Genomic DNA, 16,990 nt, shown 5'->3' with positions numbered 1-16,990 from the left:
AGGAATGGTCATCCAAGGTTTCTGAAACAGAAAACAGCTTTACTGAAATTTGGGATGTTGCCCACAGCCATAATCTCCACCAAACAACCTTGACTGGGGCTATTCAGCTCAGCTCAATAAGGTCCACACAAACTGGAACACACAGTTGTTAGCTGTATCACATCTGTTATCGCATCGCTGGGAACGCAAACACAACATCTTTTTCATGTGCCAAATAGCACACGGCAATTGTGGCGCCCAGGAATGGAAGCATTACATTTCTCTTGCAATTTTATCTCTGTCTCGCAAACTGTTCCAAGAATGCAGGCTGCGGGAAATTAGAGAAATGGAAATAAAATAAACAAATCAGAAGTTTAATGAGCAAATTTAGGCCTGTTACAGACTGCCAAAATAAAGCTGCTTCGGGTCTCTTTGGAGGTATGTTATTTTAATGATGCATGCACCCTAAGAACCTGGAAGCTGCACCAAAAACTGCACTCCGGTGCTTAGGAATGGAGTGTGGCTTTGGTGCGAACTCCGGACTCTTAGGACCCATGTGTCATTTAAATAGCATACCTCCAAAGAGACCCGAAGCAGCTTTATTTTGGCAGTCTGTAACAGGCCTTAAATTCCAAAAACGAAACCAATGGACAGTGGGAAAGATGTACACTCCTTCCTCATGCTCATGGGTGCTCATAATGTTGTAGTCTGGAGACCTATGGGCCGTCCTGCATAAAGACACCCAGGACGTCATCTCGCACAAAAGACATGGCAACCTGTGCTGGAGAAACCTTAGAGCAGCCCTCCCCGGTTTCCAGATGTGTTGGATTCTCAGGGCTTGCTTGAAAGAAACTGTCTAGGATGCGGGTTCCAGTGCAGGGACAGCAGTCACACGAGTACAAGTTGCATCAAAATGCAGCAGTGCAGCCCTGCCAAGAAAACAAATGACCTCCCAAGTCAACTTCCGCTTCCTTTCTGAATACTTACAGTCAGTTGTTGGGGGCCTAAGAAAGTTAACTGCTGCTTTCTCTCATCCTCTCATTTCCTTCCCAATCACTCCCATACACTATCTCACCAGTCAAAGGAGACCAGTTCATCTCTTTCTATGGCGGGGGAGAGGCCTACTGAATGAGGGCTTGGGTTGTCTGTACGCATGTGCATCGAGTCCAGAGACAAAGAGCCTATTATCACAGCAAGAAACGGATGGCAGGGTCAGAGATGTTCTTGATGAATCCTGAATGCAGTCTCCCTTGCCTCTGGTTCCTCCCTTCAAAACTGGCACCCAGAGTCAAAACCATCCCACCATTCGCTCACTGAGTGCCTCCTCTTTGGCTGGAGATGCTGTCCTCCCATTGATGGTTCTGCCTTCCTGTACGGGCAAGATAATTAATTTAATTAATTAAATTAATTAATTTATATTTGCCTTTCTTCCAGCGTGGGATTCAAGACAGGTTACAGCCATCTAAAAATGCAGTATAACTATTTTTAAAAACCCTATTAGCACAGATCTGGATCTATTCTGCTGGATCTAGTCTGCAATTCTTCCCCTCGGCACTGAACATCCTGCTTACATTTGACCACACTTTGCTGGCACAAATCTAGCCTTGGTCAAAGTGTTTGCACCTTGTGTGTTATCTGGCTGTTGAAATCTACAGCATGCCCTCAAGTGCACAACCCCTGAAGGCTCAGGGGTTGAGCCTTCTTTTCGAAGGAGCTAAAATTAGGGTTTACAAAAGACAAGCGATTACTAAGAACCGAGGGTGACTCTAAGCGGAGCAGTGTTTGAGCAGGAAAGTAATAGGAACTACTATATAATTAAAACACCCTGGAAGATGAACACCAAGAGCTGTCTAAATTTCAGGGAGAACAAAGAGAGTCAGAAGAGATAGCAATCAGAAACGAAGAAATTTGTTCTGCATCTCAGATGTTTCATGCCTATTTCAGTTGACCAACTAAAGTAAAATGTGACACAACCCCCCCCCCCCCCAGCCAGGCAAGAGAAGACTAACTAGGGAGATCTTTTAAATGGCAACACAACATTCCTGGGGTTGCTGTCAAGCGACTTGAAGGCACAGACACATGCGACTGAAAGATCATTTTGTGGCACAGTCCCGTGAGAAAACAAATCAAGCCATTCGCAAGGAGCACAACGGAAAAGCAGACCCAGCTTTAAGAATCAAGCATGCCATTTTAAAAAACGACATAAGGTTCTTTAATCAGTCATCTGGACTACTTGGAACTGGAATGAGGAAGCCTGGGAAAGGAGTTGCCGAATGTTGAATGCTTTGGTTGCCCTCTGAGAGGGGCATGGAGAGCCATTTCCAAGTGGGGACAGAGCAAGGCTGTGTAGTCAAGAGTCGGAAGCTATTTGGGGTGGAGTCGGTTTGCCTTCAACGGCAAACCTGCACCTTCCCAATACAATTTTTCTTCATGCTATAGAGGTTTTCTAAGGCAGTTTACATTATAGAAGGAATGAGCTGCTTCTTTAAAAGTATCCCTCTGGAGCGCAGCTGGGCCTGGAGAAATCGGTGCTCCAAACATCAAATTCCTTCACCAGGAGAAGAGTCAAACTGTGCAAAAGCTGACACTCAGTGACTGTATGAGCCCCGTTCAGACAAGTGAGAACTTGCAGGTTCTGGCCATAAGGTCTGGAGTGGGAAAGCCAAGTTGCCAAGGAAAGCCTTGGGCCCAGTCACCTCTGTTTGAGAGAAAGGAAGGAGAGCTGGAGGGTGACGGCGAGAAGACTTCCTGGAAGTTCATCTGTCTAAAGAGGGATTACGGAAATCCCAATGTCAGCATCTGAACACGAGCCGCTGGCTTAAGTGCCCCGAGGCTGCTATTCCAGGAGTAGCATAGGTCAGAGGGGAAAAGGCTTGGGCCATGACCATCTATCACCATCATGGGAGTCTGACCGGCCGCTGCGGGAAGCAAGACACCGGGCAACAGAGGCCTTTGGGTCTGGCGCGGCACACAGATCTGTTCCTGCAGGGCAGGAGAAGCTAACAAGGTGGTTTCTAGATGCAGAGATAAAAATTACCCATCTTCAAAGTACATTCTGTCAAAGCAACTTGTCGATATTTAGCTGTGCTTGTTAGAGCTCAAAAGGATTATGCAAGTTGATTACTCAGCACCACAAGGAGATTTGAATTTCATCGGAGCAGGAGAGGAACCCAAGTGAGAAGTGGATGGGTAACCCTCGCAAGGGCAACACTCCTTCTGTACTCAACCAAAGCCATGGTCAGAGGGCTCCTTTCCTTCCAGTTCCCCAATGCTTCTCCCAGAGCAGCGAGGGACCTGCAGCCCCTGACAGCATCCTGACAGCAGCAGCCACCAGGCTCTGGATCCGCATGCTGTGCGCACAAAAACAAGCCCGGACTTGAGCCTCCCTCCACTAAGTTCACTTTAGAAATGTTCCTCCTTGCAAGCAGGGTCATCTCTGTCTCTCTGACTTTTGCAGGATGACTCACAATTTGGGTTTATTTAATTATTAAATTAGAGGCACTCAACTCATCTCCCCCCTGAGCAAGTTGGCATCTCCTGCAAGAGGCCAGGCAGGAGGAGAGACTTCTTGCAAACACAAAGGCAGCTTCTTATCCTCCTTTCCATCTGCTGATCTCACCAGCACCGGGCAAGCGGGGTGAAAAGAAGCGTTGGGGATCATGAAAGTTGACCCGTTTTGCTTTGCAAGGCTGTCGTGTGTCCATATGCCCCAGATGAGTGGCAACGGCTGCAACTGAATCCTGCGGTGTCAGCATCCGCAGGACGGCCCTGCATTCACTGCTGGCCCCTAGAATGGCTTCCCAGCACCAGATCACCTGCAACTTTCCCCGAGATTAATCTACCATTTAAAGTGATCAGTAAGGCTGGCCTCTCCGCCATTCGCCAAGCCTTAAAACGGCACAATTCTATCTGCAACTCCTGTGGCCTTCAGTAGCAGCAGCTAAGCATTCCTGACCCTGTTGAGATCTCTGTACTATAAGTATGTTTCACATTGAGTTTGGAACTGCCAGCCATATTAGATCTCAGCTGGTCCAAAACTCTTTGGGACGTCCCTTTGGGCTCGGAAAAAACAAAGTTCAAAACATTATAAATCAACAGACCTGCTGTGTAATACTCCGACAAGCCTGCAGTGAATCACTCCTTCATAAGGCAAGTGAATGAGACCCCTATTATCAGCTCCAGAGTCAAACTCTGAAGCCTGCAGCGTTTGGTAGATACTTGCATGTTTGTTTTCAGCGGCTTCTCTAATAATCCATCACACTGGAGGTACTGTTTTTCGCTCCTGCAACTCAGTGCAACGCCCATGGCTTCTGGTCAGTCCTCTGCTCTGATCTCACAGCCGCCTCTCCTGGGAAGCAACCCAGAAGAAAACAAGAGAGGCACACGCCACCCTTTGAGCTCGCTGGAGGAAAGGTGGGATATGAACATATTGATAAACATATGCCACATTAGTGCTAACCATGCACCAGTGTGCTCAGAAATAATAAAACAGTACAAATGAATTGGACCCCTTGCAAGTTACTTGGGGTGGTATGCAACAACTAAAATTGGTACGGTCCAACAGAACTGATCAACAACAAGAAAGGAAAGCAAAAAGAATGGGAAAAGAAAACAAATGTTTGTGTCCAGTTCTGGGCGCCACAATTCAAAAAGGACATTGAGAAACTAGAGCGTGTCCAAAGGAAGGCGACTAAAATGGTGAACGGTCTGGAAACCATGCCCTATGAGGAACGACTGAGGGAGCTGGGGATGTTCAGCCTGGAGAAAAGAAGGTTAAGAGGTGATATGATAGCCCTGTTTAAATATTTGAAGGGATTTCATATTGAGGAGGGAGCAAGCTTGTTTTCTGCTGCTCCAGAGCAATGGATGCAAGCTTCAGGAAAAGAGATTCCAGCTCAACATTAGGAGGAACTTCCTGACAGTAAGGGCTGTTCGACAGTGGAACAAACTCTCTCAGAGCGTAATGGAGTCTCCCTCCTTGGAGGTCTTCAAACGGAGGCTGGATGGCCATCTGTCAGGAATGCTTTGATTGGGATTTCCCGCATGGCAGAATGGGGTTAGACTGGATGGCCCTTGTGGTCTCTTCCAACTCTATGATTCTATGATTCTGACTTAGGGAAAGGAAGTTTGAGGAATGGGTCTCCTCTGCCATGACACTCCAGTGGATTCTGGGAGCAGGGTCTGTTTCCTCTGGTCCTTATCCAATGGTAATCTTGACTGCTGAGTGACTGGCTGACCGTCATCCTGCGTAAACCTGAGAAGGCATCCTGGAACAGACAGGTTACAACATTTGCCCTCTGGCTGCACACCGCGGTGAACGATCAGCCGGGTGGGCAAGCTCTGCTTCAAGGAAACTTGGTAAGAGAGCGTGTGCAGTCAGGAGCACAGTTCAAGAACCACCTCCCTGGTGTATTGTCCAAAAAAAATTCAGACAACACCCAGCATAATGCGTAATGCATCTGGAAGGGAAAACAGGTGTGGTCTCTGGGCCCTTTGGTGCTATGGCAAAAAACAAAACAAAAAAAGGCCCACAAGTATGCATGAAATGATCAGAGCCTCCTCTGATCAGGAAACTAACTGACCTGAAAACCAAATGCCAGGGCAGCGCATGCCTTATCAAACAAAGTGAGATTAAATAGGAAAGACTCACACGACCAATTCAGTGAATCCAGACCATCCTAGGTCTGGCACTTCTCCTGAGAGACTGGAAATAAATGCCTGTAGCTTCTTCACAGTTAGGCAGGTTTCCTAAGGTAAACCAGGGGGGTGAGGGGGTGTGGATGAAGTATTGATATACTACCACCTTAAAAAGTCACTGTGGAACCAGCAGTTTCACAGTTGACAAGGCCCAGCCCATTAAAACAACCCCCTTGCTCAAACACAGCCCAACACAACAGACAGGAATGGACCCTATAGCTACCCAGGTCACTTAATACAAACAGAGAAAGGGGCAATAGGAAGTTGGCAAGGTAATTCTGTCCAAAATGGCACCTTTAGGCTGGACTCCTGAGGGAATGCCCATTGCTAAAGAAAGACTTCTGTTCTCTAAATGGTCAGGGAAGATAAGAGTGAGAGGGCCAGTGTGGAGTAGTGTTGAGTGTTGGACACTGGGAGACCAGGGACCAAATCCCCACTCTGTCATGGAAACCCACTGAGTGACCATAAATCAACAGGTGACCTTCCCTGGAGGTCTTCAAACAGAGGCTGGATGGCCATCTGTCGGGGATGCTTTGATTTGGATTTCCTGCATGGCAGGGGGTTGGACTGGATGGCCCTTGCGGTCTCTTCCAACTCTATGAGTCTATGATCCACACACAAATCCAGCACTGATTTCTGTTCTGGAAGTGATCACACAAAGAGTCCATTTTGCCATTAGCCAAGGGAAGGAAAAGCTCATGGGATGCTTCACCCTGTGACAAAGGCCTTCAAGAAGCACATGGAGCACTGCTTAAGACTACCATGATGGCAGTGGCTTCGAACAGGAGTTGAAGTCAAGAAAGCAGTCTGTCCAAAAGGAATGAGCAGCAGAAGAAGCAATGGAATCCAGAGCAGACTGCCAGGAAGGCTGGCCTGGATCAGAAGGAGCAGAGCAACTAGCTCAGAGGGACACTGAAGCTGGAGGAAAACAGGAAGGCTTGAATCAGGGAGAGCTGCACCTAAGAAGGCAGGATATTATTATCAGTGGGATCTTCAGTCAGACATGTCTTCTATATGAGAGAAGTAACAAACTGGTTCTGACTGACTGCTCAAACCTATTAGGGATGTCGCTCAATAGCAGAGCCCAAGCTTTGCATACAGTAGTAACTAGTAGTAGCCTCAGAAGGCCCAAAGAAAGGCAACTACACATGCTCTGGTTTGTAGGGAACTTCAGGACAGGAGCGTCTGGTCTGCGCTTTACCTGGCCCAGCAAATCTGCCACACCACACCTTATCCCTGTCTATGACCATACCAGGGACATTTGCAAAGAACCCGCCAAAACAAATAGGCAATATATAATCCCCACCCCAACAAGTAAGCAATACTAACATCAAATGTAACACCCCCCTCCAATATATTTGGGATAAGGCCTCCCTCCAAGATACGTTAGAGAAAACTACCAACCAATTTCAACTACAATATTCTTGGGCAAACAAGAGTGAGGGGGAAAAATATTATTATTATATTATTAAATGTAACCAGGGCCCACTAATGAATACCCCAGATTGCCCCTTTTAATGGCGGTGGCCCAAAAGCATACCCAAAACCGGAGCTGACACTACAGGCAAACTGTCCAACTTTAAACTCCCTTCTGGCTATTGAGCCCTGGCTGAGAGCCATCGGCCAAAACCCTTTAGCTCACACCACGGTATAAGGCAGCATTGTGCGGCCCAGGATTCCTCAAGCTAGTAGGCTCAGGACAGCAGCCAAGAGCTCTGGGCAAAGGTGCAGCTCTCCAGGCATGGGATTACCACTGCGCTGCAGCAGGAACCCCAAGCCAAGCAGCCAAGGGGAAAGTAGGGGGGAAACGGAGAGCAGGAGACCCAGCACACCCACAGCGGGATGTGGAAGGTCATGCAGCCTGAGAAAAGCTCTGGGTGTGTATGTGTCAGCAAAAGAATACCTTTCCCTCCGGGAAAACGGTCTTCCTCTGATAATGGCCCACACTTTTAGGTTTTATTTGGAATGTTTATGGCTGTTTCCATGTCACAGTCTGCCTTCAAGAAAAAGAAATACTGTATAAAACACAATGAAACGACAACCACACAGACATGCACAACAATGCAAATCCAAACTTTGGGAAGAATCCGCTTCACCAGGGTTCCTGCATCCTGCACACCCGCCTTGTGGCAAGGAATCTGCTTGGGGTCGGTAATGGGAGAAGGTGTCGCATAAAGCAATTCGAACATAATGTCCTGTGCGGGATGTAACTGTATGGAGGACAGGAGGGGCTGGTGTGAAAAGGAGTTCACTCAACAGCCATGCACACACATATATGTGAGTACAGAGAGGAGCAATGTGTAAATGGTATGGCCTTAGGGGTGAGCAACGCAGGGGGTAATGTTCGGCGTGTGCCACTTCTGGCTGGAGAAACTGGTAGAGCAGGGCACAGAGCAGGACGGGAGCAACCGTTTGCCCACTGACCGGGCCAGGAATCTGGAAAAAACAAGACTCATTGGCTTACAAATGTATGCACAAGAATGAGGAAGATGTCCACCCCAGGAAAACGCTTCTAAGGCAAGCCACTTGCTGATGCTTTTTGTTCCCTTAAAACACACACGCACACAAACACACCATCGATGCACATGCGGTATTGAGGTGCAAAGATCAAGCCTAAATACACAATGAGCTTTTCAAACGTAGGAGTTTCATATCATCCTCCAAGACTTCACAGAGGAAAACCGGGACACATGTAGCCATGAGTGTGGTCAAGATGGCAAAGGCGATGAATGAGGAAGGAGGACACACAAGCTAGCGGTCTGCTTTTGCTGGAGTCTACAGGGAAAGGTAAGGTTTGATTTACTCCTTCTTCCGACTGAGTTAATTGTGTTTTGCACTTTGGACTCGGTTTGCAGCAACTGAGGCAAGCTGAGGACGGAGGGAGAGGAGGAAGAAGAAACCAGGACATTTAAATAGCAATTGAAATAGCAAATGGAAGAGGATTAATCGGGGCTGTTCTTGCTGAATCAGGACACTTAGAGGGAATGGTGTCTTTGAAACCAGAGAGTCAGTATCTATGAGGGAATGAGGGAACTGCCTTGGCTCAAGGCTATGGGATTCTGGGAGTTGGGAGTTTGTTGTGGGGTCCATAGCTCCACTCTGGGCCCCACAACAAACCCCAACTCCCAGAATCCCATAGCCTTGAGCCAGGATACTGAAAAGCGGTGCCAAACAGGGTCATTTCTCCAGTGCAGATGCAGCCCATGTCTTTCAAACAACCGTAATGAAACCCCAGCCCAATCTAGAACCATGTTGCCAAGGCTTGAGCCAAGAAGGTCAGCTGCGCCTGTCCTTGGAAGCAAGCAGCCAGCCAAAATCATGAAGCAAAACTGCAGGATGCTAAAGAGAACCAAGCAGGAGTGTATTGCAAGGAGAAGCAAGCACCAAGGATGAGTAAGACCCACACCTTTGTGGCCTCTGTTCAGAATCTATCCAAGGTAGAGTTGGCTCAATTAAATACCAATTACATCCCCAACCAGGCCTCTAAAAATACCATGCAACCAAAGATGATCCGTCGTGAGACACGGAAGACAAAAGGCTCAACGCTTTCCCTTTTGGCTGCAGGACTAACCACAGCGAGATCCAGGGATTAGTCACAGCGTTTATCAATACGTCGAGGCCGTGGGTATATTACGCGCACGACAACCTGCTTTTGAGTGTCGCCCGGTTCCTCGCACCACACCCCTCACAGAGGAGATGTCAAGTGGTCTGAACTCATTGAGGCGGTTTGGCCAGCAGCCTCCCAAAGCAGCAATGAGTGGGACGCTCAGAGAGCAAAAGGGACGGCTGAAAGGGGTCTTGATCCCCAACGAACATGCCAAGTGCTGCTTGCTTTCTGCAATGGACAAGTCGCCCCCAATCCCCAGCCCCCCAACATCAAGATGCCTCTGCGTTGTCGCTCTGATCCCATCCCATCCTCACATCCACTCCCTGGAGGAGCAGCCGCCTCCTAATCCAGATCCCCCCCCCATAAATAAGACACACACAAACACACCCCAATGTGACTTTAGCCGGAGGTTCTCCCTCCAATGCCCTACAGAGAAATTGCCCCTCCTCCCCATAACGTCTTCTGGCTTCTGCCTCAGAGTCCCCATTGCTTCCTGCTTTCAAACCAAACCTCTCTTGCAAGAATGCCTCTGTGTTGTTCGTCTTTTTAAGAGGGGGGTGAGCAGAAGCCCCCCTCAAACAGATGGACCATCTCCTCCCTTATGACACATCCCAACTTTTCACCAGAGAAAGCAGCCTCTGAAGCCTTACTTTTCCTCCTTGGAGACATAAATACATGAAAGAAACAGAGAGGACATGCATGCTGTCTTGTGTCGACTTACGGGGACCCCATGCATTTCACAGGGTTTTCTTAGAGGTGGTTTGGATGGCTCCTTCCTCTTATAGCACCGGGCATTCCCTGTTGGTCCCCCATCCAAGGACTAACCAGGGCGGACCCTGCTCAGCTTCCAAAACCAGGCAGGATCTGGCACCTTTGGGGTATTTAGGCCCCTGGGTGCAACTGTACAGATACACACACTGTGTGTGCAGCCATACATATCCATTTGGGCTTGTGTGTGTGTTCTTTCTGTTGTGTACCTTCATGTCCTTTCTGGCTTATGGTGACCCTAAGGCAAACCTTAACATTAACCTTAGCGCTCTCTTCCTGAGAGTGAAAGCCGTGGGACTTTTCCCTCAGAGAGATGTGGCGTCTCCTTCCTTGGAGGCTGTCTTTAAGCAGAGGCTGGATGGCCACCTGTCAATGGGGCTGCTTTGACGGAGAGTTCCTGCATGGCTGAACAAAGGGGTCGGACTGGATCAAGTACCTTCTTGGGGTCTCTCCCAACTCTAGGATTCTCTGTCATGAGGTTTTCTTGGCAAGGTTCCTCCAGAGGGGATTTGCTAAGGAATCCTGGGACTTGTAGTCCTGCGAGGCGCTCCGGGGCCTGAGGCGAATGACAAAACCCCAGGCCCCTCTAATGCTGTACCATGAAAGTTAAACTGGGGTCAAACTGGAGTATTTCCACAGTGCAGACACAGCCTATATACAGTACTGTATAGGTATTGATGGTCCTCCTAGAGTTTTAGACTTCGGCTCCCAGGGTCCCTGATCATTTGGGAGAGATGGCTGGGACTTCTGGGAGTTGGAGTCCAAAACATAAGGAGAGCCAAAGGTTGAGAGCCAGTGAATACACAGTATATGTACATAGATATGAGCTTGCGTGTCTGTTCTACCTGTGTATCTTATATCCTATAAGATGTATGGCATTTCTCCTGGAGGTGCCCTCCCCTCCAGAGGAGCAGCAAGGGGCGTGGCTTAGTCCGTGGCCACGCCCCCGTGTTATTTTTCTGAGGAGAAAGCAGGGGAGAAGCGCCCCGCCCACAGAGGCCCCCTCAAACCCCTCCCTCCCTCCCTCATTAGCATATATTTGCATGGGGCTTCGAGGTCCCCTCCCTCCCCTCCAAGGAAGCCCCTCTCTCCGCCCAGGGCTCACCCTCCGTGGGTCCCTCGTCGGGGCCGCCGCCGCCCCTTCCTCCTCCTCCCCGTCGTCCTCCCCGTCGTCGTCGTCCTGCAGCCCAGGCCTCGGCCCGCCCGCCCTGGCGCCCTGAGGAGGGCTGCTTGCGGGGCGTCGGGGGAGGCCTCTGCGGGAGGGAGCGGGCGGGCGGGCGGGCGGGCGTTCCGGAGGCCTCGGGCGGGGTCGGTGCGGCTGGGCGACCCCCGGCTCCCTTCTCTTCCTTCTCCTCCTCCTCCTCCTCCTCCTCGCCGCCGCCTCAGTATCTCCTCCTCAGCCGCCTTCAGCCCACCCGCCCTTCTTCCTCCTCTTCCTCCTCCTCCTCCGCCCTCCCTCACTCCCTCTCACTCTCTCGCGAGACTTCCGGGACCGGCCGCGATACTTCGGACTCTTTTACCTCAGAGAAGAAGAGATAATGATAGATTGACAGCGAGCGAAGGGCGGGGCCAAGGGAAAGGAAGTCACGGCCGTCCACTGCGCGCTCGCGAGATTTGGAGGCCGGCCGCGAGGCTTCAACTTTTCCCGTCGGACTGAGGGAAGGATGAGGCCTTGACAGCAGGGGGCGGGGCCAAGGGAGGGAAGAAACCTCTGGGTGTACTGTATATATAAAGCGTATTGGACTGTAGCCACGTCCCTCTCGCGAGAGTTCGGCTTTCATATCAGATCGACTAATACAAGGGGGCGGGCCCTAGGGAAGGAAGCAACTAGCAAGGGTTGGGTAGAGATTGGATTGGGTTGTATCCACGCCCCTCTCGCGAGACTTCAACAGGATGATAAATTGACGTCAAGCGGCGGGGCTAAGGGGGAGGAAGGGCTGTTCGCGCTTTGGTGCGCATGCGCCGCGAGGCAAGGTCATCCTGGGTGCCTGTGGTGCGGAAGCAGAGGTGGAAAGTGTCTTCTCGCCCGCGCATGCGCTCTCCCGCAGAGGGGGCGGGGTTTACGCCTTCCCTGTCCGCGCGCATGCGCTCTCTCGCTAGAGATGGAAAGGAGACTGTCATGCGGGGGGGTTGACTTTTCTGGCGCGCATGCGCAGAAGTGGACTGAACTAAACGGGGTGGAATGTACCAATAGGGTAAACGGGGGAGACAAAGAATCTGGACTGTACCAAAGAGACCAAATTCTGGGGGGGTGTTGAGTCAATTTGGTGGCAATTTGAGGGGAAGGCACTAAATGACAGGAGGCTGGGGAGTGTGAGGGAGTTCACAGCAACCCTGCCAGGCAGGACAGGCTGGTGGAAAACTGCCATGGCTCAATAATACCCTGGAATCCTGGGATTTGCAGTTTCGCGAGGCATTTTACGCTTCCCTGACAGAGACAACAAACTACACTTCCCAGGATTCCGTAGCACAGGGCCACAGCAGTTAAAGCAGTGTCAGAATTGCGGTAATTCTGTGTAACCCCTCTCACGCAAAACTAAAAATCCCAGGATTCCATAGTACGGAGCCGCAGTGCTGTGGAACCCTAGGATTTGTAGTTTCATGAGGCGTTCGGCCAAACTTCTCACACAAAAAAACTACACATGTCAGGATTCGTAGGCAGTGGGTGATAAAGTGGGACTAACGCCAAACAAGACGCCTGGCATTTCCTTGGGGAGAGCGGCCATTTTGATGCGAATTAATGCGAATGATGCAGCGAAAGAGTCGGATTCGCTGGTTTTTCAATTTTGTGGACCAAAATATTTCAAGAGATATTGGCAGATTTAGGGCTGCCCTTCAATTACATATATATATATATATATATATATATATATATACACACACACACACAAAATGGCTCCTTCACATCCGCCAGGCTTTTGTGTGAAGGACCTCAGTGAACGTGGGAAAACCACTCTTCTTTTTACCTCAGAGAACACCTCTCTAGGAACATATCCAGGTCCTCCAGCGCAACTCTTTGGCCAATGTCTCCCAGAGGCTGACCATAGATAGAATCGCGCCGGAGGACCTAGAAATGCCTAGAGAAGTATCTTCTCAGGAAGCTCTATGTTCTCCAACACAACTCTATGGTCAGCGTTTTGCGCTGGAAGACCTAGAGATTCCTAGTGAGAACAAGTGAATCCAAAGCGCAAATAATCCAAGCCGCAAAAGTCAAAACCACAAATGATGGTTGCCAACTGTATGTTTTCCCTGGTTCTCCAAGCCATGCCAAATTATTCCTAGCCTTCCTCCTCAGCTCCCTGGCTGCAAAGGCTTCCAAAGCGTCTTCTGCATCCGTAAAACCAAGACAAAACAGCCCCTGACTTCAAGTTTGTAATTTGGAGGAATAAGAAGACAAAAGAGAGGCATAGCACAAAAGGAAAAAGCGGTGCAGGAAAACCAACGCAATCGGGCATACAGTAGTTCCTGTATATCTGATCACACTTATATATGTATACTTGTCTTCTCCCCTCCAAAGTCAATCCAAATACAATGGGAGGGAGAACATGTGCAAATAAATATAATAAACAAACAAATAAATACATTCCGGTCCTGGGTTCCAATCCTGACCTATTTGCATCCTCTTTTTGGCAGAACGCTGCTGCATTCATGCTTCTCAGAAGAACAAGAGGCTCTTATAAGAGGCGGCGAGTGACTCATTTTGCTGCAGCAAATGGGGAAACAGCAGCCCTTGCGATGCAGCAGGCAGCCTTTATATCCACAGGCCTGGATTAAAGGGGGACAGACATACACAGACGGCTATGTGTCTCCCCAAAAAAAGAATGGGGAACTCTGTGGGATTGGAGGGGTCAACTGGAGGCACGAGTTCCACAAAATGAGGACATTGCACCCAAGGAAAAATTCTGCCCCTTGCAATGACCGTTTTCTTTCAGCCCCCCAAATTTCTAAGAGACTTCACCCACAGAACCCTCTTGTATTTTGGGGTTCACTTTCCATGGGCTGGGTTTCTAAATGCCCAGTGGACATTTTAAGCAACTACAAGTGCTGGAAATTTGAGGAAGGATAATATAATCCAAGGGGAGGTGGTTCTTATTTTGGGGAGGCAATGCTTTTTGCCTGTTGGGAACACCCTCCTTGCCAGGTAGGAGTGTTGCCACATTGCAAACTAGACAGGGCTCTTGTCCCTTTAAGGGCTGGATAGAACAAAAGTGTAAGGTTGCCACATTGCAAATTTGAGAGGCAGTGATTCCTGCCCCCCAACTTTGGCCACCTCCAGGTGTTTTGGACTACGACCCCCCAGAAGCCCCAATCAGGGATTCTTGGAGGCGAAGTCCAAAACATCTGGAGGTGGACCAAAAGTGTGGGAATCACTGAGCATTCTGCAAATCAAGGCGTGATGATATTGGGAAGGCATAGCCCATGTATGCTCCCACATTTCAGGGAGGAAAACCAAGATATGAATGGCCCGGCATCGTGAAGAGTGTGGCCAAGATGGCAGACATTACGAACGAGGAAGAACGGAGAAGCTAGGAGAGGATGCAGCAGTTTGCTTTTGCCTGAGCCAACTGGGAAGCGCAGGATTCAGGGCCTGAATCTTGCAGAGTTTCTTGTTGTCGTGTGGCTTCAAGTCTATTCCGACTTATGACAACCTTATGATGGGTTTTTCTTGGCAAGGTTTGTCCAGAGGAGGTTTGCTCTGAGGCTGAGAGTGTGTGACTTGCCCAAGATCACGGTTTCATGGCCGAGTTGGATATCAGCAATGCCTCTGATGCTGTTGGAGCAGGGCTTCCCAACCTTTGGCCCTCCGTTTGTTTTGGACTTCAGTTCCCAAAAGCCACAGCCAACCTGGCCAACAGTCAGGAATTATGGGAGCTGGAGTTCAAATCATCTGGAGGCCCAAAGATTGGGGACCACTGTGTTTGAGGCTGGAGCAAAACTGGGTGGGAAACCCATGATCAGTTTAACGATGTGGACCAGTTTCCAACTGTGTGATCCTGCCCTCCAGTGGCCACTGGGCGAGTTGCAGGCTCTCCAAGGAAGCCATTAAGTAAAAGACTGCTGCAGGTTTATTATTATTATTATTATTATTATTATTATTATTATGGTAGAATTCAAACCTATAGCCATGTTAGTCTGTAGAGAGATCTTGTAGCACCTTTGAGACTCACTGAAAGAAAGAAGTTGGCAGCTTTCCTAGACTAAGTGCTGCCTGGAGTCCCTATATTGGGAGAAAGGCGGGATATAAGAAAATAAAATCAATAATAATAATAATAATAATGGGAATTGTCACTTTCGTAGACTAAATGCATCTGAGGAAGGAGGCCAAAGTCTAAGAAAGCTCACGCTGCCAACTTCTTTCTTTCAGGGAGTCTCAAAGGGGCTATAAGATCTCTCTATGTACTACTGTAATATAGTATTGTATTGTGTTTAATAGGGCTTGAGCATCCACAGATTTTAGGTCCTGGATCCAAATCCCAGCCAAGGATACCAAGGGCCCACTATATAGTGGGATATAGTGCCCTTCCCAGTTGACGCCAGGCAAAAGCAAACTGCTGCAAGTCCTCCCTGGCTTGTCTGTTCTTCTGAATCACCTTTTTGCCAATTGGAGCGTACTCTTGGTGGGTTACATGCGCCCTGATTCAATATTAGAGGTTTAGGGAGACTTTGGGGTGGAAGGACCCCAAGGGTCCTGATGGATGACCTCCCGAGACCCCTATCTGCCTCTCAGCCTAAGGCTCAGAGCCCAGCCACATTGCTTCTTTCCAAGAAGCCTTGCTCTGGTAGTGAAGACTACAGAAGGAGTCCTTTCTGTGGACTACAACCCCCAGAATCCCCTGTCTAAGGGATGGTGGGAGTTGTAGTCCACCCCCCCCCAAACAGAGGGATAAAATAGAAGTGGAGCACACATGCAAACTACAGCTCCTCTTTCTGACCTCTCCCAAGAATCATGATGGTGATGATGATAATAGTTAGGAGTAAGAGTAATTATGAAAACATTATTATTATTAATTATTACTACTACTACTTTATAATATCATTGTTGGGGGGAACAGCCCCCTAAAAGACGAGGCTGGGCTTCCTAGTGCGTAGGCAACTTGGCACATCTTGGTGGGGGATGCTGGGAGCCGCAGTCCAAGCTTTCCCAGGTTCGCGCATGCATTTTCCTGTGGTTTGACTCTTAGGGGAAGCTGGGGTCTTTCTTGGGACTCCAGCTCCCAGAATCCACGCACCAGCTGTGCCCTTTGGTCCTTTTTTTGCCTCCCCCTAAATCAACACAAGGCCATCCACCCAAAGGGCTTGCTTCTTCGCAACCACTCCAACCCCCATCATCCTCTCCACCAGGATCCCCCCACTTTTGGGAGAGAGAAACCAGGACCCCATTAGAGTCCCCCTTTTTTGGGAGAGATAAACCAGGATCTTCATTAAGATCCCTCTTTTTTGGGAAAGATAAACCAGGATCCCCATTAGGATCTCCCCTGTTTTGGGTGAGATAAACCAGGACCCCCATTAGGATCCCCCCTTTTGGGAGAGATAAACCAAGACCCTAATTAGGATCCCCCCATTTTTGGGAGAGATAAACCAGGACCCCCATTAGGATCCCCCCCTGCTTTGGGAGAGATAAACCAGGTTCTTCATTACGAACCCCCCTTTTTGGAGAGATAAACCAGAACCCCCATTAGGATCCCCCCTTTATTGGAGAGAGAAACCAGGACCCCCATTAGGATCCCCTTTTTGGGAGAGAGAAACGAGGATCCCCATTAGGATCCCCCCCTTTTTTGAGAGATAAATGAGGATCTTCATTAGGATCCCCCTTTTTTGGAAGAGATAAACCAGGACCCTCCATTAGGATCCCCCTTTTTTGGGAGAGAGAAACCAGGACCCCCATTAGGATCCCCCATTTTGGGAGAGATAAACCAGGATCTTCATTAGGAACCCCCC

General features: G+C 49.2%; 2 protein-coding genes across 3 annotated transcripts in view; one reads left to right on the top strand and one right to left on the bottom strand.

Moving 5' to 3' along the window:
- The window catches only part of TAOK1 (TAO kinase 1), a 37,513-nt gene extending 26,193 nt beyond the window's left edge, over window positions 1-11,320 (bottom strand). Inside the window, exons 1-2 of one of the 2 annotated variants that reach the window (XM_042442284.1) lie at window positions 11,157-11,320; window positions 7,580-7,673 (exon numbers count right to left, since the gene is read on the bottom strand). The gene's annotated coding sequence lies outside the window, so the exon portion shown is untranslated. The remainder of the gene's footprint in view (window positions 1-7,579; window positions 7,674-11,156) is intronic. The other variant, XM_042442283.1, reaches the window with a different exon arrangement.
- A 3,697-nt stretch (window positions 11,321-15,017) lies between these two features.
- NUFIP2 (nuclear FMR1 interacting protein 2) overlaps window positions 15,018-16,990 on the top strand; it is a 19,910-nt gene continuing 17,937 nt past the window's right edge. Inside the window, exon 1 of the mRNA XM_042442594.1 lies at window positions 15,018-15,037. Coding sequence (XP_042298528.1) covers window positions 15,018-15,037 — 20 coding nt within the window. The remainder of the gene's footprint in view (window positions 15,038-16,990) is intronic.

Source organism: Sceloporus undulatus, chromosome 11 (assembly GCF_019175285.1).
Source record: "Sceloporus undulatus isolate JIND9_A2432 ecotype Alabama chromosome 11, SceUnd_v1.1, whole genome shotgun sequence".
NCBI lineage: Eukaryota > Metazoa > Chordata > Lepidosauria > Squamata > Phrynosomatidae > Sceloporus > Sceloporus undulatus.
The sequence above is the reverse complement of the archived record's forward strand: the minus strand, read 5'-3'. Positions and strand labels throughout refer to the sequence as shown.